Below are 23,342 nucleotides of genomic sequence, written 5' to 3'. Positions count from 1 at the left end.
GGTGGAGACAGGTAAATAATTAGGATACTCCGTATCAGAATTAATTCTCAGTAGGACAGGGAGAAGATGAACACAAACTTGAACTTAGGTAAGAAGTATTTATGGGAATCCATTTAAACTAGAAAGACAATGAAAAGCAGTGAGAATACCCAAAAAACCTGCTGTGAATCCCAGAGAAAGTTTGTCCTGGAATGAGCAGGACAGAAACAGAGCTAAGAATGAGAGACTTCTTGCAGAGATATAATAAAATAGGAAGATTTTCACTGTGAAGAGACCCTGGACGCAGCAATTTGTGATGACAGAAATAAAAGGTGCAAGTCTAGGAGCTGCAGAGGCAAGGAATAGATGACAGCAAACTCCCTTAAGAAGAGACAAGGAGAACAAGATTTCACCATTAAATACACTGTGGACTTAAACAGGAATAGAGTAATACAGGGAAAAGCATGACTCATCTACTGGCTTTTGAAAGAGGCAGTTAAAAATACAAACGAGAGGGAAAACTGGTTCACCAGCTATGCCCACTGTGGAGTCACACAGTGCAAACTATCTCATGTCCCCGAGACATCTGAGGCAGAAGAGAAGCAAGTCTGGCTTCTCTCACACAGTAAGTCACAATTCAACCCTTCCTAGAACATGTTTTGGTTCAACTGAGGCACACAGCTTTTATCCAGTGTCTGCAGTATAACAAGGACTCCGGCATCCTCCTCTTCAATTTCTACCTTAAGCAGCTTCTTATTGGAAAAAAGCACAGTCACTTTTCTAACTGACATCCTTTTAGTTTTAAAAATAAACTTCTACAATATAGAGAAACAACTCAGGAAGTTATTTATTTCCCCTCCCTCATCTCCTCACACATTTTCCTTTTCCTGCCTTTACCTTTCTTTTGACTAAAAGCCCAATCTAAAGCCAGTGGGAGCCCTTCCATCCGTTTTTGTGTGTTCAAACCATACATGCTTCTATTTACTCAGTGGTGATGTCTAAACACAGCCAGCTGGAGCTGTTCTGTCACCTCCTCGGTGACTGCATGTCAGTACAGATGTTTCTAACAATATAATTTTAAACAGTGTTTAGAAGGAAATGATGAAGTCTTAGTCTACAAAATGTTTGTACCAAGAGTAACATGAAAACAGGGAAGGTTCACAGGTCACAGCCTATCCACTAAATAGAACAAGTTGAGTGTACTGTGTGAGCTACGAGCTACTGGATTTCAAAGCAGCAACATTACTCCTAGACCCTGTGGACTTCATGTGCCATCCTCTGAGAGTGAGGTTTGAAGCAGAAGGAGAAAATGAGTGAGGGAAGAGGGAATCTAAAGGAACAAGATTCTTGTTAGGCCCCTTCCAACTCAGAATAGTCAGTGATCCTTTGAAAACACAACATACATTTTTTGGTCCAGTAAAGCAAAGCAATTTTATTCTGTCTAACCTCACCAAGCCACCTTTTTTTAATCTGTTTTTATTTCCCATGTTACATACCACTTCCATGACATGGGCACTCCACTGGGAGAGAAGCTGCAGGCCTTGGAGAGAGAGATCAAAGAGCTTCCGATATTCTGCATCTGTTTTTTGAGCTTCCTGTCGACCAGACCCAGTCACCACCTGGACATTATTTAAAAAAAAAAAGCCACACTCAAATCCACATCAGAATGTGCTGTATTCAGCATCCACAGCCTAATTTCTACATCAGTTGAAGCACTAAAACAGCATCATGTACCAACACCTGCCTTACCATCTAACATCAGCTTTTTCTTCTAGAGACTTAGGAAACTTCATAGGTTTTGGTCAAGAGATGGAAATCACTGGTATCCCTAATGACCACAATGTTGCTGCAGATGAATTTAAGATATCAATTATATATGGTATACATAGTTATTTGTTGTCTCTATATACTATATATGTATGAGTGTGTGTATACATCTGCATTTCTGTATTCTTTTACTAATCTTAGTTTTGTTTAAACTGTTATAAGCATCTGTTTGGACTAAGGACTAGACAACATATTCTAAATGAGACATACCAAAATTCCTAGGATAAATCTGAGACACGTAGAGAGAAAGAGGCTGAAGGACGTTAGAGTTTGCATGATGTGTCATTATTATGTTAAACTTAAATAGTGCAAATATAATTCAGAGAATGGGGATTAGACCTGCAGTCAGTTTTTCTTGACTCAGGTGGCCAAGCTTTGCCTTTTAGTTAGCCAGAGATTTTACCTGCTTTTCAGATACTTAATAATAACTGTTAATGAGTGATGTGCAATTTGCACATGTAGCTCTAACCCCACTCACCTCACTGTTGCTGTAACGAGCCAGTTCAGATATGAAACGCATGTGGTCTTCTCTGATTTGGATCATCTGCTCACATATATTGTACTGGGGACTGCTGCTGGAAGACGTGCATGTCCACCTGGTTCAGGAGACAAAAAAAAACCCCACCTAAATCAGTTTTAACAATAAACAGTATAACTGATACTGCAAAGAAAGATCCATAATGCATCACTTGTTTTTTTCCTTCTCTGTTGATTGAGGCTTTTTCCCTCTTCACACCTCTAACTCTACCCCTGCACAGGCTATTAGTGATGAACTGCCCTTCTGAGTTCAAATAGTACTTCTTCCAAGTCTTAAGAAAAAACTGTTAACTTTTTCTTTTCTGTTTTGGGAGTTTTTTTTTTTTTTTTTTTTTAAAGGCTGCTGCTATGAAATACAAACCAGCATCTCTCTTCAAGGGCACTTAGGAACAAGACCAAAAAGGATTAAAAGGTAGGGCAGAAGTACAGGTATAGGCTGTAAGATACATCTAGCCACCTGCAGATACTTTTTGCTTATTTTTCTTGAACTCTGAAGAGTGTATAGTATGCTCTCAGCTACAAAAAATGGCATTATCGAGACTATTAACATGTTACAAAGAGGAACACAAAAAACATGCTACCAAGAATGTCATGTTAAGTAGCCTCATATTTTAGTAGCTCAGTAGACCCATTGCCATTGATTTTCTTTTAGCAATTACATGCAAGTTATGTGGGTTTTTTTCTGCAGGAATTAAAATGCAAAGCACAACATTCTAAATTCATGTAACTGCAAGGTCTTGGAGGAGCACAGAAAGGTTCACTAGAACAAAGCAAAAACCAAAAACCATGGATTCATTAATGCAACAACTGGCTGCATTTTCCAACTATTTTGCTGTGCTGCACACCTAGCCAAGAAAAAAAAAAATAGGGGGGAGATAAGCTAAGTTGCTGCTCGATGTACAATGTACACATGCCTATTCACCCATGCACTACTACTGCTCACCTTGCTTAGTAAAATCCTTCATTTCTTTTAAAGAAAGTTTCATATTTAAAGGAAAAAATAAAAGCTAAGTTAGTGTAAGATAAAATTAATTTCTTCCAACCCAGGTGATAAGAAATGTCACAGGTACAAGAATGAGCTCAGCAGCATAGAAAGGTTTTTAAACCATTTGTTTCTTTAGTTGTATCCATTATATGAATTACATTAATAGTGAAATACCCACACCAAAAAGATGACAAAGCAAAAAGTAATTACCACAGACCCACGGACTAACAGGTGAGTATGAAAATATACTCCAAGGGTCAGACCTTCCCTATCCCAGATGCTCCATTCTTTTTTCTGTTCCTTTCTCCTTCCTACCTGGATTTATTTTCCTCGTAATGGGCACTGGTCTTAATGTATCTTGCAAGTTCAATCTGCATGTCACCAAACAGTGGGACAACCTGCAACTGCTGTACACAGGGAACAAATCAGATTAGATAAATTAGTAACACAAATCATAGTGAAAGGAAACCATTATTTACCCATATTACAACCCAAAGTGATCCTTTTTTCTATTTAAATATATTTAAAATGCAAGAGAAATTTCCTTTTAAATCACATCTTAACCAACCTTAAAGTACTTGTCTATCTTGGCTAAATTTATCCTTTTCTTTGCATCCAGCTTATAGATGTTACTGACACTTCCATCCATCAGGTATAATCCAAAGCCCATCACCTGAAAAAGGAAAAAAAAAAAGCCTTCCACAAAAGGACCTCAGAAGTAAAAACCTGTACATCTGTTCTTCATATAAGTAACATTTATAAAATCAAAAGTAACATTAAAAAAAAGTAACAAAATAACATTTAAAAAAGTAACATTTTAAAACCAGTCCTGAAACACCCAACCTCCTTAAAGCAGAATATATTTTTAAATAATGTACATTTCTGCACAATTTTTTTTTACCTGTATTAGCGGTTTTTACATTAACATGCTTGTTTGTAAGGTTTAGCATAAAAAAAAAAATCTAACTGAAATGAGAGTCTGGCTATTTTTAGAGCTTTTCTTTTATTCAAATCCTGTACATGCAAACTGATTTGGTTTAGAAGTTCAGATCTAACATCTCTGAATGATTGCTTCTCTGGCTTCCAGTGCTTCTCCGAATTATACACGCAAGAGCTCAGAAGCATCCAAAAAAAAAAATCTAATTACATTTTGTCCAAGGTATTTCATTAACATGAGCTTAGGAATTTATTAGGAAAAGGTTCTTCACCCAGAGGATGGCTGGGCACAGGAAGACTCCCCAGGGCAGTGGTCACAGCACCAGACTAACGGAGCTCAAGACGCATTTGGACAACACTCGCAGGCACACGGGGTGACCCCTGGGGATGGTGCTGGGCAGGGCCAGGAGCTGGACTCGATGATCTTTATGGGTCCCTCCCAAGTCAGCATATTCTTGCATTCTATTTAGTATTCACAGGGGCCAAGCAGAGCAACTTACTGTGTTCTAAGCATCTCTTCTGAACAAAAGGCCTAAATACAAAAGTCACACTGGGCGCCCTTGTGGATAGAACATAAATGCTCTAGAGTTCATGTGTGGGTTCAGAAGACTTTCACTTACTCCTAATAAACAGAGTTCTTCAAAAGTTAAACCTTGAAGTGACTCAAAATATTTGTCATGAGGCAAATTTTTAGCTCTGACTCTCTATCTTTTCTTCCACTGCAAGACATAGAGCTGATAAAATCAGCCACATCTCACACTGCCCAGCACCCTCTTACTACAGGTACACAGTCCAGCTGACTAAACTGACTTATTAATCCTAATTCCAAGATACTTGTTCCTTGAAATATTTGATACACAGCCTCACTTCCAAAAGCTTTTTAAACCATCTTGCCACATATATAAAATGAAATGCAGTAGTTCCTTTCTGCTGTCATTATACTTCATAGAAACACAATTCCATAGAATTGGATGCAGTTCAAAGGGGTCAACTTCAATTTATGAAAATCAAAAACGGATTAAAAGCTTTCAAATAATTTTAGCATAATACAGCAAATAGACAATGATGGGGAAAAGCTGTAATTTGACTTATTTGCCTAATCTGGTTCCTTTTAAAAAAACAAAAACAACCGGAAACAATCTGTGCCCTGCTTCAACATCCTTTTTTATATTTTGTACCCAAAAGAAATCTACCTTCAAAAGCATATGTTTCTCACTGGGTGTTAGATACATTTTGTTTTCATAGTAGTCCACACACAAATTCACAATATCTGCAAGCAGCTCTTCATAGCCAACAATAACCTCCAACTGCTGCTGCAAAGACTGGAGAAAAAAAAAAAGAAGGATATTAGTTAACTAGTTACACTGACTGGGAAAAAAGCTCCTACCAAACTGGAAGAGCTTCATTTTAATACTTTTGCAAAGCATTAGGTAACTTGCAAGAAGACAATTCAAGCTTACTTGTGTTATCTTGTTGTGGTTGGCGAGGAACATGGAAAGGTTCTGAGATTCCTGAATGGACTGAGGATCTGCCATTTTCCGCAGGAACTGAGCAGCTCTTTAAAAACAGAAGAAAAACTGTATTTCCCTTGGCCAGGACTGTTTGTAAGTAAATTTGTCTCTTCAAAAAAAAAGGTGAAAAGTTCACTAGAAGATAGAGATGGGCCTAATTTATCCAAAATAAACTGGTTTGCTACCCCAAATTCCTCACCACACCCCTACTTAGGTGGTCCAATAAAAAAGGAAATTAAAAAAACAAATGAAAAACCATTGGCTATATACTTCAACTGGATGCAGCTGTGGCTCTATAGATCCAAGCCATTCAACAACCCAGGAAAAGTCAGTCTTGGAGAAAACAAGCGTTTGGCCTCCAGAAACACACCTCCAAAAAAAAAAGAAAGGCAAACCAAGTAAAATTAAGAGGTCTCCAGGCCCAACAACTACAACAGGTAGAGGCAGAAACTAAATCTCTTGTAAATAGAAACAACACAGGTAAATTTGGCTAGTCATTGACTGAAGAGTTTTTGACATGGAAGACTACAGATGCTAGAGCTGGCATAAAGCTGCCTTGCCCTGCTGCTCTGACCGCTGTGTTCAACAGAAGACACCTGATATCATCCGGTAGCTCAAGTACAAAATTTGGCCACGGGAATCTCACCCCCTTCCTTCCCTGCTATACCTGCAATCACAATGATTTTGTACAGCAAAGCTGAAACATCTTAAGAACAAGTACAACAGCTCTCAGCTACAAATGTCAAAAGTGAATGCCAAGAATAGAATAGATCAGAACAGGAGTAGCACAAGTGACCAGAAAGCCAGCTTCCTCTCAAACGTAACAGAAGCTTTACTGAACAAAGTATGTGCATTGCATTTAGCATAGACCAAGACAGAAGTATTTGACAGCTTGGCATTAAAGGCAGAAAAGCCTTTTGCTGTTGGAAGGAAAGCACAAAGAAAACAGATGTATTCAATTGCCTAACTGCAGACAAGCCATCCCTAGTTTCAAGGTAGCTTGTCCCACACATGAAAGATTATTCTTGAAGATGAAGCTGTCAGAAAAAAAGCAACTGCTGCCATCTCGTGGGAGGCCTGAATCCTGGCAGCAGAGGGCTGGGTCCTGCTGCCCCTTGCCACTTACCGCTTGTAGGCTGAGTGGTCGTTCTTCACGCTGCACTTCATATTTTTCAGCTCATCCAACACTGCAAACATGTTGATGAATTTGCCCAGTGTGATCAGATAGGCTTCAGACACAAAGTCCTTCCTTCTCTCGGCATGGCACAAACGCCTCACCTCCCCACAAAACCGTTCAATTGCATTTCTCTAATGGGGGAAAAGACAGAAAAACAGGGAATAAAAGCCATGACATTCCCAGGAAAAAAGTTCCATCATGTACCTAGAGCTGGTTCAGTGAAAAGCTCCAGTGAAGCAGAAAAATGTTTATAAAGTAGGCAAAGCTAGCAAGGCATGAGTACAGGCTTTTCAGCTCCTCCTCTGTGTATTTGATGTGTGCTACAAGTGTCACCAGTGATTTTTGCCACCAAGCTTGCCTGACTCAAGAGCCAAGGTTCTTGTTTGCAGATAAAAGTAATTAAAAGTATAAATAAAAAATAGGGCAAGGCAAGGACTAATGTTTTTTTAAACCAAAAGGGGGTCAATTTAGATTGGCTATAAAGTTTTTTACAATGACGGTGGTGAGGCACTGAAACAGGTTGCCCAGAAAAACTGTGGATGCCCCATCCCTGGAAGTGTTCAAGGCCAGGTTAGATGGGGCTCTGAACAACCTGATCTAATCAAAAATACCCCTTTTTCACTGCAGGGGGGTTGGGTTATATGGTTTTTCAAGGCCCTTACAACTCAAACTATTCTGTAATTCTATGAAGTTTTAAATCCCTCAGAAAAAAGGGATTTCATGTTCTGTAGTGAGGAAGTATATATGAATTAAAAGGCAAATTATAGGAATGCTCCCTTCAAACAAACAAACAAAAATCCACAGCACACTGTACATGCTAGCTCTGTTAAGTCATCCTGGCACATGTTTATTTGAGGGCTTACTTCCAAGCGCACACCAGGGCCATTTCAGACGGAGATTACAAATTCCAAAAAGACAGCAACTTCAAACATAAAAAGGAATCTGTTCTGACTTTAAAGCTTTAATCTGCTTGAATGAAAGGAGATTGAACGAAATGTAAAATTTCCTGTTGTCTTCTCCAACCGGGGGTCTTACTGAGTCCAACAATCCCCTCCTTCCTGTGTGCTCCAGGCCTCACAGGCTCTAGCTGCTCCATCTCTGAATGATGCCTGGAAACATTCTCAGTCCACTGAAATAGATGGCAAGCTGCCAGGAGGGGGGAGAAGGCAAGACAGACTGCTATTCTCCAGCTCGGGTGGCTGGCAGGTCACAACAACTGGGCTAGCTTGCCTCAGTAATGAATGCCCACAGCAATGCTGCACCTGCTGCTCTGCTGTCCAGACTTGTGGATCCCTCAGTCCCCAGCAAATGGTTTCTGTGCCGAGATGTTTTTTATTACACGTGTGAAACGCGTTGTATTTCTATTTCCTTTCTTCCTAAGGTGACAGATCTCTGTCCCCATGTGCTGCATAAAGACTATAGGCAACTACATTTGATTTTACGCTGAAAGTCTTAACGGAGATTGACTCAAGTTTTTGAGACAGGCATTAAAAATTCTGCCCTTCTGTGAGAGAATATGGTGTGTTTTTTTCCAACATATAATGACTAGGTTCAGTACCTGAGCACACAATTGGAAGCATACAAAGCAGGAATATAAAATTACAAGCCTACTGACGAATTTTGTTTTCATTCCTTTTACCTGAAAATACATAAAATTCATCAGTTTTGTGACTTCTGGCTCCAGAACTTCCACAGTTTTCTCATAAATTTCTACTCTGTTAGGCTGCTCATTGCACTTGACCTGTGGATAATTAAAGAGGTTGTTATATTTGGAATTTTCCCCGATAAAGCCTCAGCAGCTAAGATCCTGAGCAAATGCAGTATCATCCTAAAGAGACGAACTTAAAGACAAAAATTTCCAAGTTTGGTAATCTTATGCTAATTTTCTAAGCTTAATTGCATGTAAAAAAAACCCAAAACAATCTAAGATGTTCCTTCTACCTTACAGCAAATAATTTAGTTGTCAAATACCTCTGTAGGGTGTAGAGGGTGTAACCTTTCCACATTAAGCCACTTGCTCAAAATCATGCACTAAAATAGGGCCAGAACTGTAAATTAAAACAGATTACCTGACTTCCACTCTAAATATTTAAACCACAGGATAAGCCTTCCTTGCATTTCAGTGTAAAAAATATTGCATTACAAATCTGTGAAAAAGGAAGGGGTCAACTCATGGTAGTAATTGTGTTCAGCTTTCTGGGGCCTCTCAATGTTCTGCCCACCCCACTCCTCTACAGCCACTCCCAGACACTTAAAGCTGACTTGTGCCCTATTCACAGCAGGGTGGTTTTTTTTAAATACAGATCAAGAATGCACTGTGTAGCTCTGGCCTTCAGAAAGTGGCTACCTTGGAGTAGTAGTGTCTGGAAACTTCATGTTTAACCTGAATGTTAATCGTTAAATGCTATGTTACCTGTTATGAATTTAAGAATTAAACTGGGGAGTGGGAAGAGTCCATTCTCGACTGAAATGTTGACCTCAAGCAGATCCCACAATCAGAAGTTTTCCTTTTAAAACACAGTACCCCTACACTGCTCTTGATCCAAAAAGTAAGACTGACACAATCGCCATGAGGTATTGCTACAGGTGCCTTATTAAAAAAAATAAAGTCCAACTGGTCCCCAAGTGCTAAAAGACACTGTTCTATGGCATGCCCAGCTTAACAATTCAGGAACCAAAGCAGACTCCACTTTGGATCTCACTGACAAATCTGTCTGTGCAATTCCACTCTAAAACAAGACAGAAGTTTGCACACTGCATGACAATAGACTTCTCATCCATTACCTGGGGAATGGCTCTTGAGCAGCTTCTCCATGTGTATAGCATGATTGCATATTCCTGGCCTTCTTCTAGCATTTCGTTCTGTAGGGAAGACACTCAGTATAATTATAATTGTAATACAAAAGGATTATATCCATGTGTCTTCTGTGAATTCCAAGCCCTTGTCCAAATGACCCTATTTCTCTTATCAGAATGTATATATACAAACACACATGTATTGCATGCTGAATGATATATCATCAACTATTATCTCCCCAGATTATACTAGTTAATGTGTTGCTCTTTCTTCCCAAAACTAATGACACTGTGATCCATAAGTATAAATAGAAATGCTGATCTTGGGGTGGGGGAGGGTGAGGGGATTTAGTCTTCTTTTAAATTCAGGGACCCCAGGTGGAATGTTCAAGGATGAAAGAATCAGCACATGCAGAGCAACTTTTTACCTGGCAAAAGAGAGGTGTACCAATATCCAAATAATCAAAACAGGTAAAGGAGTAATCATATCATTTTAAAAGTAGATTGATGTAAACATACATAATTTTCAGTAGCATGTAACCAGGTGCTTTATCTGCCCATTCCACCATTTCTGAACTGGACTCTAGAATTTTAAAATGTAGTATTCCTAATTTTCCAAGAATGCCATGAAAGAAGGGAACAACATTAGTTGCTCAAGAGGAAAGGCAATTAAAAAAATTTTAAGAAATGCACTTGAAAAAAAAGAAAAGCCACACACTTTTTCATCTTACCTCTTCCTGGAAGCAGGAAGTAGGTAACCTGTTTTCTGTGACCATAGTTCTTTTAATGAACTGCAAGAAGACACATTCCTCTCCTTCTGTTCTTAATACAGAAGTGTGTATCAGAACATCTACTTACCATGCTAGAATGGACTGTGGCTTGCTCAATGTATCTTGCAATACCAGTGACAAATGCATTTCTGTCTTCAAAATTAGTGTTGAAGTTTGGCTGCAGAGAAAGGGAAACGTGGAATTAAGTCTTCCCTGGCAGCATTTCTCCTGTGAAGGAAAACTGAGAACCCGGCATTTTTCAGCCTGGAAAAGAGAAGGCTCTGGAAGACCTTATGGCAACATCCAGGACACAAAGGGGTCCTGCAAAAGAGCTGGAGAAGAACTTTGCACAGGGGCATGTAGTGACAGGACAAATGGGAATGGATTCAAACTAAGAGTAGGTTTAGATTAGGTATTAGCAAGAAGTCATTGACTGTGAGGGTAGTGAGGCACTGGAACAGGTTGCTCAAAGAAGCTGTGGCTGACTCATCTTTCGAAGTCTTCAAGGCCAGGCCGGCTGGGGCTTTGAGCAACCTGCTCAGTGGAAAGTGTCCCTGCCCACGACAGAGGGGCTGGACTAAATGATCTTTAAAGTCCCTTCCAACCCAAACCATTCTATGGTTCCATGAAAAGAATTTTTATATATATTGCCAATATAGACACAATTTGGTTTTGGGCAAAATGTACACTTTCTTAACAGCACTGGGAAATGGAAAAACCTTTTCCTATAATGAGAAAATACCTGGTAGAGAAGAGATGATGGTGGGGGCTCAATACACGGCTGCTGATCCGGCAATGGTAATTCCTCCAAGAGATCCACATTGGACAAGGCATCCTCCAGAGTTACTTGAGCAGTCATTTTGCACCTGGTTAGAAAATACATACATAAATGTAGATATGTAGATGTATACACATAGATCTAACTTTATATGTGTTACTGTATGCACGGTAAACAAATGAGTAACATGAAGAGCAGGCAACTATTTATATTGTGGGAAATGGGAAGTTTCCCTTCAACCAAAACAGAAGGGAAACAGTCAAACAGAAACCCAGCTGAATTTCAAATACAAGTTTTATTTAAACTTTTCAGACTAACATCCCTGCCCTTACTTTTAGGACTCAAGAAATGTTTCTCCTCCCCCACTGCTGGACACCAGAAATACATCAAAAATAGAGGAAATGATGATTCTAAAGCTCAGTTTTGAGCCAATGTACTTTCAAAACTTTATGCACTACAGCTTCTACAACCACATCATCTTCAGGAGACCAGGCTGTCAAAAGGTGCCAGCAGTCTCCAGTGTTTCACGCCCTAGGACAACCAGTTCTGTTTTGGGTAACTGATGATAGACTCCTCAGGGCCATGGCAATCCCTATAAACCTTTGACTGCTGCTCCTGCTGCCTGGGTTTCTGAACCAAGAAGAGCAATGGGAAGAAATCTGGGCCATCTGTGACCAGTGACCAAGCACTGTAACAGGTTGCCCAGAGAAACTATAGAGTCTCCTTCACTGGAACTTTTCAAGAACTGTCTGGCTGCAGTCCTGTGCCATGTGCTCCAGGATGACTCTGCTTCAGCAGGGAGGTTGGACCAGGTGAGCTACTGTAGACCTTTCCAAACTTACCCGTTCTGTGATGTTGTCAAAATTTAGGAAGAAAACATGGGATGGAACAACTCAGTCATCCACTTTTGTATAATGATTTACGCATTCTCCTCAGTGGAGTGAAAAAAAAATTGATTTTTAAGGTAGTAGTTCTAATCAGGATGTCTCATTTTTTTGCAAGTTATTTTCCCTCATTTACCAGAGAAAAACCATACATCTATGGTGCAAGGAGCAGCTGAGTACTGCCCTCAGCTCTAACCAGGAGGAAAGGAACACTGAGCACCCACATCCCAGAGGAACAGGACCCTGCTTGGCATGTGACACCCTTATGGAGGTGTTTCATCCCCACATACAGGGAGGGTACAAGCAGATCCCAATGCAGCTTTGACAAAAACTCACTGCAAGACAGCTGGTATGACTGGTGATCCCACCACTCACTGCACTTTTATTGGCCTGGCAGAAACACCTCCTCACTTTCTCTTGCCTAATTAGAGATTCCTGGAGAAAGATCCACAGAAACAGCAGCTTTACCTACAAGAAGGGCTCAGCTGACCAAAAAAATAAAAAAACAGAACCAAAATCCAAACCCAAGGACAGAAAGCAACCAGGAGTGATTACCTGTCTATCTCCAGAGACCAACCCTGTGTACCAATCCATCACTGCAAAGCTAATATACCACATATGGAGAGAGCTTGCCAACAACTTTATAAACAATAACCAACAGAAAGATTCATAGGTCTGTTTCTTCTTGAATGCCCAGCCCAAACCTTGCTCCCAGCCTGAGCATAGCAGTTTTTGTTAAAATAAATAAATAAACCAGTGCTCATATTGTGCAATTTGTGATCCTTACCAAAAAAGGGATGACAGACTGGACTGACATGAGTGCTGGCTGGCAAACCTGTGCCAGGATGTTTGCCCAACACCTGCCTACACCCAGATCAAGCTCCAACACAAGAACCACAATTATTCTCAAATTAGAGACCGGCAAAGAACATGGTGTCCTCCCTTCGATAAGTCAACACGTGCCAAAAAACTACCATGGCTGGGCAAAAGTTCTGTGAGGAGGTCAGACTGAACAGCTTTACCCTAGAGAAAACTGAGCTGCCAAGTAGTCAGAGCATCTACAGATGAGTCTCTATCTATAGGCACTTTAGAGATGAGTCTGAGTTCTAGAAATCAAGCTTTAGGTATAAAAGAATACATTAACTGAGAGGCTCCTTCCAACTTAAAACTTCCTCTTAGCCTCCCTGTCAAAGTAGAAACACCCAGTGTGCAGCTGCTCTGGGATGTGACGGGGTGGGATCAATGGGCCCATAGCCCTCTCCCCCACTGGACAGGCAAATGGCCACAAAGCATTGGCTCCAAGAAAGCACTACAAAAATTGTTCTAAAACCCATAGTGAAGAATGGCCAGCCGTTCTACACCAAAAACTACTGCAACTATCTATGCAAAGGGGAGGTGTCACTGCATGCAAGGTAAGTATCATCACCTTCTCCCCTGTCCACACATCTTCCTTCTCCTCCTAAAACATAGTCCACCAATGACTTGGGCCTCTCCTGCTGAACAGAGCCAGGTATTCACAAATCCAAGCTCCTGACTTGTACCTCCCCAGCACTAGAAGTGAATATTCTAAAGATGTGGCTCGTACATCTCAATTCTGAAAGCACACCTGCATGCTTTTGGCCTCAATTATTTACAGCTGCACAGGCGTATTCCTTCAGCATCAGCTATGTTCAGACTATAGGACATTAAACTATCTGTGTATTTGTTTTTAATACTTAGAAAACAATTTAAAAATAGAACCCAAAATCCCAGCTGACTTACACTGCCATCTATTTAATAGCACAGGTTTGGGAAACCCTCACTAACAGGCCAGAGGCACAAGTAAGAAACAAAAGCCTCCTGCTGCCCTCTGGGTTGTGAAAAGAAATATGGGAAGGAACATATTTTGAGGTCCTTCAGCACGATTTCCCCAAGATCAGCATTCTTCAAAGCAGGAAAACAAAAGCCACTGGGCACAGAGAGTTGTAAATGCCTTCTGGTTCTGAGGTTGCTCGCTGACGGCTCTGCTTTGCTATTTTGCCAAAGGTAGCCCCACGCCTGCTGTTTCGTTGGCCAAGTTCAATGTCCCTGTTCCCCAGCCTTTGCACTCCGGTGTCTAGCAAGACATGAAAGAGGAAGCAGCTCCTTCCTGCCCAGCTTTGACACATTTGCAAATGTTGCAAGGGTGTGATTCACGTTTCCCCCCTGTCCCTCCAGAAGTGAGCAGAGGAGTTTTGACAACAGCGGCTGGAACTGGCTCAGGGCTTTTCTCCCCTTCTTTATCTGTGTTGATAAACAAGCTCCAAAAGACAACAGCTGTTTCTCAAGTACAATGCTGAAGGGCTGGCAAAACCAGATTTTTCTTTTTTCCAGAAAAATTAATTTAAGAAAAGCTAAATTTCCCAAGACACATACTTGGAGAGAGCTTTGACTCCTTAACAGTCATGAGTTTTTAACAGATGAAATTACTGGGCAGGAGAGCTAATATTTTAACAGATTCCTTTATGGCAGAGAACATAAGAAACTTCAAAGACCTACTAAAAAAAAAAGTTTGATTAGGAGTTTACATAAATGAGAACAGACTAAAATACTGTAGTCATACTCATCATTATAGTTACACGAGGACATTCACCCGAACAGAGAAATTTTTTTGTTCTAAATTCCTACAAAGCTGTATTTTCAGTTCTGTACCCACATGAGACTTCCCAGGACAGCTTTTCTCAGGCAGAAGACGTATAAGCATGACTTCTGAAGTAATATTTTTCTTTTTGGTGTCTTTGGATTATGACCCATCCTTAAAGCATTAAAGTAAAAATGCATGAACAAGAACATGTTTTCGTGGTTGTACACAACTTAATTAGTGAACATTCAACATTCATGGTCTGACATTGTCCCTTGAGGAGAGAGAATCACATACACCAGCAAGCTGTTTTGCTAAATGTTGGTGTTTGATGAGCACACACAGCTTTCTAAGCAGGGAAGAGCAACGCCTGTGCCAGTTCTCAGCTCCTTTTTCTGGATTTCAAAGCAAGAAAATCCCCGTTTGAAAAGATCTTCAGCCTCACAGTACCAAGTCCCACCATGTCCAAGGGTCAAGAGATATCAATCCCAGGGTTTGGGGTTTTTTTAGTATGTTAGTGAAAGGCCACAGACTAGCTTAAACTAGGAAATCCTGTTTTCCTTCATTTCTGAAGGAGATGAGCACCACATGGGCCTGACCCGCTCAGAACAGCTTGTGCTGTGGAGAAGTGCTCTGAGCTGTCTCTCACATTTTGTCCATGTGAAAAATCAAGCCATAAAAAGGAAGTTCCTCTAGCATTGTTTACATTTTAACTTCAGAACCAGATTATTATTGAAAATATTCACAAAAAAAGAGTTGACAACCTTTTTTAAATGTCGTAATTCTGCACCATTACTCTCAGCACTGCAACTGCATGTAAGCCCTGCTAACAACAATTGATTTGGTATCTAGAGATGATTGTCAGTCCTAGTAGAGATACCATTTCCACATCTCCATCCTTACAGAATAATGTCTAAGTCTTTGCAGAAGGTCTACATTTTAAATTCCAAGCATATCAGAAAACAGCCAGCATGCATCTCTCAGCCATGTTCTTTTGGGCCTCCTGAAGCTTCAGATTATTTGTAAGAAAATATGAACAGGAACAAATTACAGGGAAAAAAAAAAAAAGGAAAACTGACCAAAATAATAAGAACTACAGAAGATAGGGACTGAGAAAGCAGATAATAGAGCATTAATTTCAGAATCAGTGAGAGAAACAGAGAAAGGATTGCTATAACTATTCTGTTCTCAAACTTAGAGGCAAAAAAAAATCCCCCAAGTACCAGAGAGTTAAGAAACAAATTTTTAAGCTTTCTTTCAGTGATAGAGTTAAGCAGGACTCAGCCTATTAATAGCTAAAACAGGAAAAAATATGCTTGATGATACAAGACAGTTCTTAAATATGTTCTGTAGGAGTGCATAGAATCCAACAGATATAACTTGTAGCTAGTAACCAAATTATGTAAATGAGGGTAAGGCAAATGAACTTAGATAACTGTGCCCCTACTGAGATCTTCTTATAAGTGTAGAAATTACCACACAGTTTCTTTTTAGCCTATGGCCAAACTTCCCAGAAATGTCCTCTAATGGTCTTATGAAATTATCCAGCTGAGTTTCATGAAGACATTGATTCCCAACATACAAGTTCTACCTCAAATAACTGGGTTTGATGATATCTAGTTACTGGTGAAACATAAAGCCCTTCATCACAAAGGTTATCAGATGCGATGTTATGGCTGTGTTAGACAAGGTAGGGAGATGATGAGGTTGGTATCGTGTTACCATAAAACATTTCAAAAAACCCAAAAGGTATACTGAGTATCTTGAAAATACACAGGGAAAGAATGGAAAGTCCTTGGAGAATAAAAGTACATATGCCATTTAAATTACTTGCAAAATGTCATTATCACCTGTACTAAGATTGTCAAGTGAACATTCCCAGAGAAAACTGATAAACTGTATAATTCAGTCCTTTAGCTACAAAAATAAAGGTAGAAAATATCAAGCTACAGTGAAAGCCAACTTCAGAAAATTTAGACACAGCAAGCAGAGGCATTTACTTCATGACAATTCTTGCTTTACTTTATGGAAGTAGAAGTAACAACGTTAAACTTCCCTGACATAAACTAAAATAATTAACATCTAAATCCGACAGCTGACAGGCACTTTTTTCCCTTTGCATCACTTACTCAAAGGTTTGAAACCCTGAGGACATCTAAGCATCCTCACTTTGAAATCTATAAGGATTTATCCTCACACAACCATCAGAGCAGTAACACAGCAGGCTTCCCACTTGAAGCACAGTGGATTGCAGCAGGTATCAATCTGGAAACAGATTTCCAGGTGTTTTTTGCTGTCAGCTCCTTACAGTACATCTCCTGGGATACTGCTGCATACTGGAAAGATCAGACAGCGACCACAACTGTGTCTACTGCAATTCTTGCTTTACTTTATGGAAGTTGGAGTTACAACGTTAAACTTCCCTGACATAAACTAAAATAATTAACATCTAAATCCCGGAGCTGACAGGCACTTTTTTCCCTTTGCATCACTTACTCAAAGGTTTGAAACCCTGAGGACATCTAAGCATCCTCACTTTGAAATGTCTAAGGATTTATCCTCACACAACCATCAGAGCAGTAACACAGCAGGCTTCCCTCTTGAAGCACAGTGGATTGCAGCAGGTATCAATCTGGAAACGGATTTCCGGGTGTTTTTTGCTGTCAGCTCCTTACAGTACATCTCCTGGGATATTGCTGCATACTGGAAAGATCAGACAGCGACCACAACTGTGTCTACTGCAATTCTTGCTTTACTTTATGGAAGTTGGAGTTACAACGTTAAACTTCCCTGACATAAACTAAAATAATTAACATCTAAATCCCGGAGCTGACGGGCACTTTTTTCTGCAGTGAAAGCAGAGCAAACCTCTGCTGAAGTCCTGTACTCTTCGGAGCAGCCCAACTGCTGCTACTGTCTCTTGACAGAGCCTCTCCCTCCTTACCCCAAAAAGACACATCCATCCCAGCACCTCTGACAGCACCTGGCCAGGCACCTGGGAAGAGCTGAGTGTGCAAAGATCTGAGCCACCGCTGAATCTCAGGGTGAGAAGAGTCAGAGGAATATCAGCATTGATCTTATCTCACCATTCTTGATACCATGCTATACCAGCATCTTAAATACACCTCTGGGTTAAAAAAAAAAAAAAAAAAAAAGTCATTCTCCACATCTTTTAACCAAAAGCACACAGAAAACTGAGTTTAAATGTAGCATGCATCAATTCAAAATGCAGATAGTTACACTTTTAAAAGCCTGAAACAGTCCAGGAAAAACAATCCTATAGTCATCAAGCTGCAGGGCAAGTTGCCAGCCCTGGAGAGGAGGGTTTGGGGCCCCTGTCAGGGTCCGCAAATGCATGCAGGGTCCCTGATAGGTTCTTTTTGGAGATCTCAAAGCACAAAAGACACAGCAGGGGACACAACACTTTGCTTAAACAAAAATGCACTTTTATTTAGTGCCAACAACTGCGATAGTGGGAGAGAAATAAAGAGATAGAGTGAAAAATAGAGAAAGAGGGGAAGGGGATTATAGCTACCAGTCTGAAGAGACGAGGCCCTCGGAGCTTGACAAGATGCTCATAGGCTGTCTTCTCCAGGTGGGGTCCGGACAAAGTCCTCAAAACTCCTTCAGTCTTTTATAGGGTTCCTCAAAGCGGGTGGCATCTGGCCAAAGCGGCAGCTCTCCTGGCTACATGGTGGGTGTGGACTCATTTTGGGAACCAGTTGTAATCATCGCGTCGGTGCAGGACCAAGAGTACAGGACCAAAGGTACAGGACGAACTGATTAGGGCTCAGTCCACCATGACCAGTCCATTGTTCTCGCACTGAGTTCCCATGGCATCGCATACCAGTCCTTAAGGCTTGGCAGATTTTCCACCTCAGCCAGGCTAGAGCTACTTTTCAGGGTCTAGGGTCTCAGTCCTTGGAGGCAGTCGTGAGGCAAACATGAGGGATTTTCGGACAGACCCTGACAGCCCCTGGTCACAAAGGGCTGGATCAGCAGTTCTGGGCTGCAGCCTGGAGCCCCGCGCCACGCTCTGAGCTGGGATCAGCAGAGCCTGACCCACTCAAGCACAGCTTCTCCCTCTTTCCCCACCAGGAGAAGTGACCACAGAACATTGAGAGGTCTGGGAGTGGGATGAGCAGATGTGCTCAGCACAGCCCAGCTCCAGCTGCACCCAGCACCCTGGACACCAGCTTATAGAACACATGCAAATCCAACAGCAATACAGCACATTAGCTTGAGAATGCAGCCCAAGGAAGCAGAGGTGTTTTGGGACATCAAGGGAATTGGTTTTGGTTACAGCATTCTCTAAGTAACCCAAAAATCTCTCCAAGACTGGAATTTAAAGTGGCAAAAAAAAATTATTTCATATTAAAAATACAGAGAGGCATCACGCCAAAGAGTGAGTTAATTAAAGTGGAGTTTCAATGAGAAATAATTGCTGGACTGCAGAAATTTTGGAATATTTTCTGACATTAGCTTGAGAATGCAGCCCAAGGAAGCAGAGGTGTTTTGGGACATCAAGGGAATTGGTTTTGGTTACAGCATTCTCTGAGTAACCCAAAAATCTCTCCAAGACTGGAATTTAAAGTGGCAAAAAAAAATTATTTCATATTAAAAATATGGAGAGGCATTATGCCAAAGAGTGAGTTAATTAAGGTGAGTTAATAATTGCTGGACTGCAGAAATTTTGGAATATTTTCTGACATTAGCTTGAGAATGCAGCCCAAGGAAGCAGAGGTGTTTTGGGACATCAAGGGAATTGGTTTTGGTTACAGCATTCTCTAAGTAACCCAAAAATCTCTCCAAGACTGGAATTTAAAGTGGCAAAAAAAAATAAATTATTTCATATTAAAAATATGGAGAGGCATCATGCCAAAGAGTGAGTTAATTAAAGTGGAGTTTCAATGAGAAATAATTGCTGGACTGCAGAAATTTTGGAATATTTTCTGACATTAGCTTGAGAATGCAGCCCAAGGAAGCAGAGGTGTTTTGGGACATCAAGGGAATTGGTTTTGGTTACAGCATTCTCTAAGTAACCCAAAAATCTCTCCAAGACTGGAATTTAAAGTGGCAAAAAAAAATTATTTCATATTAAAAATACGGAGAGGCATCACACCAAAGAGTGAGTTAATTAAAGTGGAGTTTCAATGAGAAATAATTGCTGGACTGCAGAAATTTTGGAATATTTTCTGACATTAGCTTGAGAATGCAGCCCAAGGAAGCAGAGGTGTTTTGGGACATCAAGGGAATTGGTTTTGGTTACAGCATTCTCTGAGTAACCCAAAAATCTCTCCAAGACTGGAATTTAAAGTGGCAAAAAAAAATTATTTCATATTAAAAATATGGAGAGGCATTATGCCAAAGAGTGAGTTAATTAAGGTGAGTTAATAATTGCTGGACTGCAGAAATTTTGGAATATTTTCTGACATTAGCTTGAGAATGCAGCCCAAGGAAGCAGAGGTGTTTTGGGACATCAAGGGAATTGGTTTTGGTTACAGCATTCTCTAAGTAACCCAAAAATCTCTCCAAGACTGGAATTTAAAGTGGCAAAAAAAAATAAATTATTTCATATTAAAAATATGGAGAGGCATCATGCCAAAGAGTGAGTTAATTAAAGTGGAGTTTCAATGAGAAATAATTGCTGGACTGCAGAAATTTTGGAATATTTTCTGACATTAGCTTGAGAATGCAGCCCAAGGAAGCAGAGGTGTTTTGGGACATCAAGGGAATTGGTTTTGGTTACAGCATTCTCTAAGTAACCCAAAAATCTCTCCAAGACTGGAATTTAAAGTGGCAAAAAAAAATTATTTCATATTAAAAATACGGAGAGGCATCACACCAAAGAGTGAGTTAATTAAAGTGGAGTTTCAATGACAAATAATTGCTGGACTGCAGAAATTTTGGAATATTTTCTGACATTAGCTTGAGAATGCAGCCCAAGGAAGCAGAGGTGTTTTGGGACATCAAGGGAATTGGTTTTGGTTACAGCATTCTCTAAGTAACCCAAAAATCTCTCCAAGACTGGAATTTAAAGTGGCAAAAAAAAAATTATTTCATATTAAAAATACGGAGAGGCATCACGCCAAAGAGTGAGTTAATTAAGGTGGAGTTTCCATGACAAATAATTGCTGGACTGCAGAAATTTTGGAATATTTTCTGACATTAGCTTGAGAATGCAGCCCAAGGAAGCAGAGGTGTTTTGGGACATCAAGGGAATTGGTTTTGGTTACAGCATTCTCTAAGTAACCCAAAAATCTCTCCAAGACTGGAATTTAAAGTGGCAAAAAAATAAATTATTTCATATTAAAAATATGGAGAGGCATCATGCCAAAGAGTGAGTTAATTAAGGTGGAGTTTCAATGACAAATAACTGCTGGACTGCAGAAATTCTGGAATATTTTCTGACTTTGCAGATGAAAATAGTGTTTCATTTCACTGAAAAATTATTTTGGGAGGGGATGCCCCATGTCTTTTTGCAATCCACTGGACACATTTGTTTTTAAATAGATGCATTTGATCTCCAAGTGCTTGTACATGTTCCCAGGCTCAAAATAAGACAAAGAGGAAGTATGTCTACACTTTAAACAGCAACTTCCTTTGACATGGTGTCTCTTCTTTCCCAAGTCTGCAAAAGCAGAATCTTTGAATCTTAAATAATAGTATAATGGCTACTGAAGATTAAAATTGCTGTGCAATCCAGTAATTGAAATATGTACCCACATGAGTGCTTTTGCCTAAAATAAATGATTATATATTAATATAAATGTTAATACATAATTTTAAATGCTTTTTGCATAAATAAATAAAAGCTTACCCTACTTAAAAAGACAGAATTCTGTGATGAAAATCAGGAAAATTTTATGTACTGCAGTTAAAGAGGGAGAAGAGAAGCATATTATTTACAAAAAAAAAAAAAAAAAAAAAAAAGCAGCAAAGCCAAGATATTCCACAGTCCACACACTGAAGGGAAGAAATTCACATGAAAGTATATTTAAAAAGATGATTGACTGGCCTGCTGAACTGGGGTCTTCAGGACCAACCACAGTAAACTCCTTGGCAACTAATGACAACATTCCCACAAGAATAGAACTGGTCACACAGCAGCAGAAGTTAAGTTTTACCCCTATAGCAACACATTTTCAAGTTTCTTCTGTCCCACTGTGTCCTTTTTCTGTGCTAGTGTATTGCAAAAAATCAATTAAATAATTTTTCTATTATGAAAATTTAATTCAATTTTCTGTGTAATGTTCCGGCTCCATTTAAACCATGAGACTCCAATCACAAGGGGCCCTTGTAATGAAAAGAGAACAAAAGGAATGAATTTTCTCTTCCAAGAACAGCCCAGCAATTACGAAAACATTAATTTTTATTTCAAACCTCCAAGATCTCTCTCAAAAACTCCCTTTTAGTTCTATTTTAATTAAATTTCTAACATTCCAGCCATTCAACTGCTTACCTGTAAATTCAGACCGAGAAGAAAACATTTTAACACCCTGCTAGCCAAAGCACTTCAGAGAACAGCAACACGATGGATTTTCTATGTTAGAATGTTCTTTTTCTGTGCTCTGGACAGGACAATCTGCCTTTTTACCATGCAGATCAGCCTAAGATGTTCCTTTTGGGACTGGAGCTCCTTTCTGTTCCTAAGCAACAGATTTGCATAAGCTGAAGAAGCAAAGCAAAATGCTTTCCACATCATTTACTGGCCTGCCTGATTAAAGTAAAAGACAGAAGAAAGCAAACAGCAGCTGACAGTCCTTTGTGCAACCGATTTGACATACTGTTAAGCTTTCAAAAATACATCTGCAAATGGAATTTTAAAAAAGGCTTAATACGTGAAAAAGAGAGAAAAATTCCAGCACTGTATTATCCTATCCAAACATCATAGCAAGTCCCAGAAGAATGGCCATATAATAGAAATGATTAATTTAGTATTAGACTCCTACAGGGTGATGTCGTTCACAATAACTGCAGGCTTCCAAAAGCAGGCACAGACTGGGGGAAGAACATGAGGCTAATAGCATGGGAGGAATTTTTTTTCCTTTAAATGTTTTTTTTTTTTTTTTAGAAAATCTCAGTCTCCTAAACTAAAAGCTCTTTGTGCTCAGTCACATGTGAATTTTTCATGCAATCCACACTGCTACCTGTCCAGCTTCTGTCCCCTGCAGGGAAACATCCCAGCAAGCAATCCCCATCCCTGCCATCTCCTTACACAAGCAATGCCTGTGCTATGACTGTGCAAGCAAGGTTCAAGTGCTCAGTGATACACCAGTCTTATCACCTGGAAAACTGAATTCTGGGCAGTATCAGTAAGCAACAGAAGCACCATTCACACAACCTAAAAGCCACACTTGGGTGAGTCAGTACTGTTCCTCCCACAGGATAATAAAGGTCAGGACAACATTGTTAAGGATGCTGTCATGGAGCTGAAATGGCTTGCTGACACACTAACCACCAGGACTCGGAGAACAATTAGTTATGCTTGCCAAGTAACTTCTCTTTCAATACGAATTCAAGCACTTTCCAATAAGAGGAAGGTCTGGCACTCTACTATCAT

At 40.0% G+C, this 23,342-nt stretch overlaps 1 protein-coding gene across 3 annotated transcripts in view; it reads right to left on the bottom strand.

The window, feature by feature from the left end:
* Nucleotides 1–23,342, bottom strand: part of CYFIP1 (cytoplasmic FMR1 interacting protein 1) — an 82,459-nt gene that overhangs the window by 47,086 nt on the left and 12,031 nt on the right. For all 3 annotated transcript variants that reach the window (XM_068182655.1, XM_068182654.1, XM_068182653.1), the window contains exons 2-12: nt 11,261–11,384; nt 10,607–10,696; nt 9,737–9,814; nt 8,592–8,693; nt 6,902–7,083; nt 5,725–5,821; nt 5,458–5,586; nt 3,897–4,001; nt 3,644–3,735; nt 2,285–2,402; nt 1,476–1,598 (exon numbers count right to left, since the gene is read on the bottom strand). In XM_068182655.1, coding sequence (XP_068038756.1) covers nt 1,476–1,598; nt 2,285–2,402; nt 3,644–3,735; nt 3,897–4,001; nt 5,458–5,586; nt 5,725–5,821; nt 6,902–7,083; nt 8,592–8,693; nt 9,737–9,814; nt 10,607–10,696; nt 11,261–11,377 — 1,233 coding nt within the window. In that variant the 5' untranslated portion in view covers nt 11,378–11,384. The remainder of the gene's footprint in view (nt 1–1,475; nt 1,599–2,284; nt 2,403–3,643; nt 3,736–3,896; nt 4,002–5,457; nt 5,587–5,724; nt 5,822–6,901; nt 7,084–8,591; nt 8,694–9,736; nt 9,815–10,606; nt 10,697–11,260; nt 11,385–23,342) is intronic.

Source organism: Anomalospiza imberbis, chromosome 2, assembly GCF_031753505.1.
Source record: "Anomalospiza imberbis isolate Cuckoo-Finch-1a 21T00152 chromosome 2, ASM3175350v1, whole genome shotgun sequence".
NCBI classification, from domain to species: domain Eukaryota; kingdom Metazoa; phylum Chordata; class Aves; order Passeriformes; family Viduidae; genus Anomalospiza; species Anomalospiza imberbis.
This window is presented reverse-complemented; position numbering and strand designations above follow the sequence as displayed.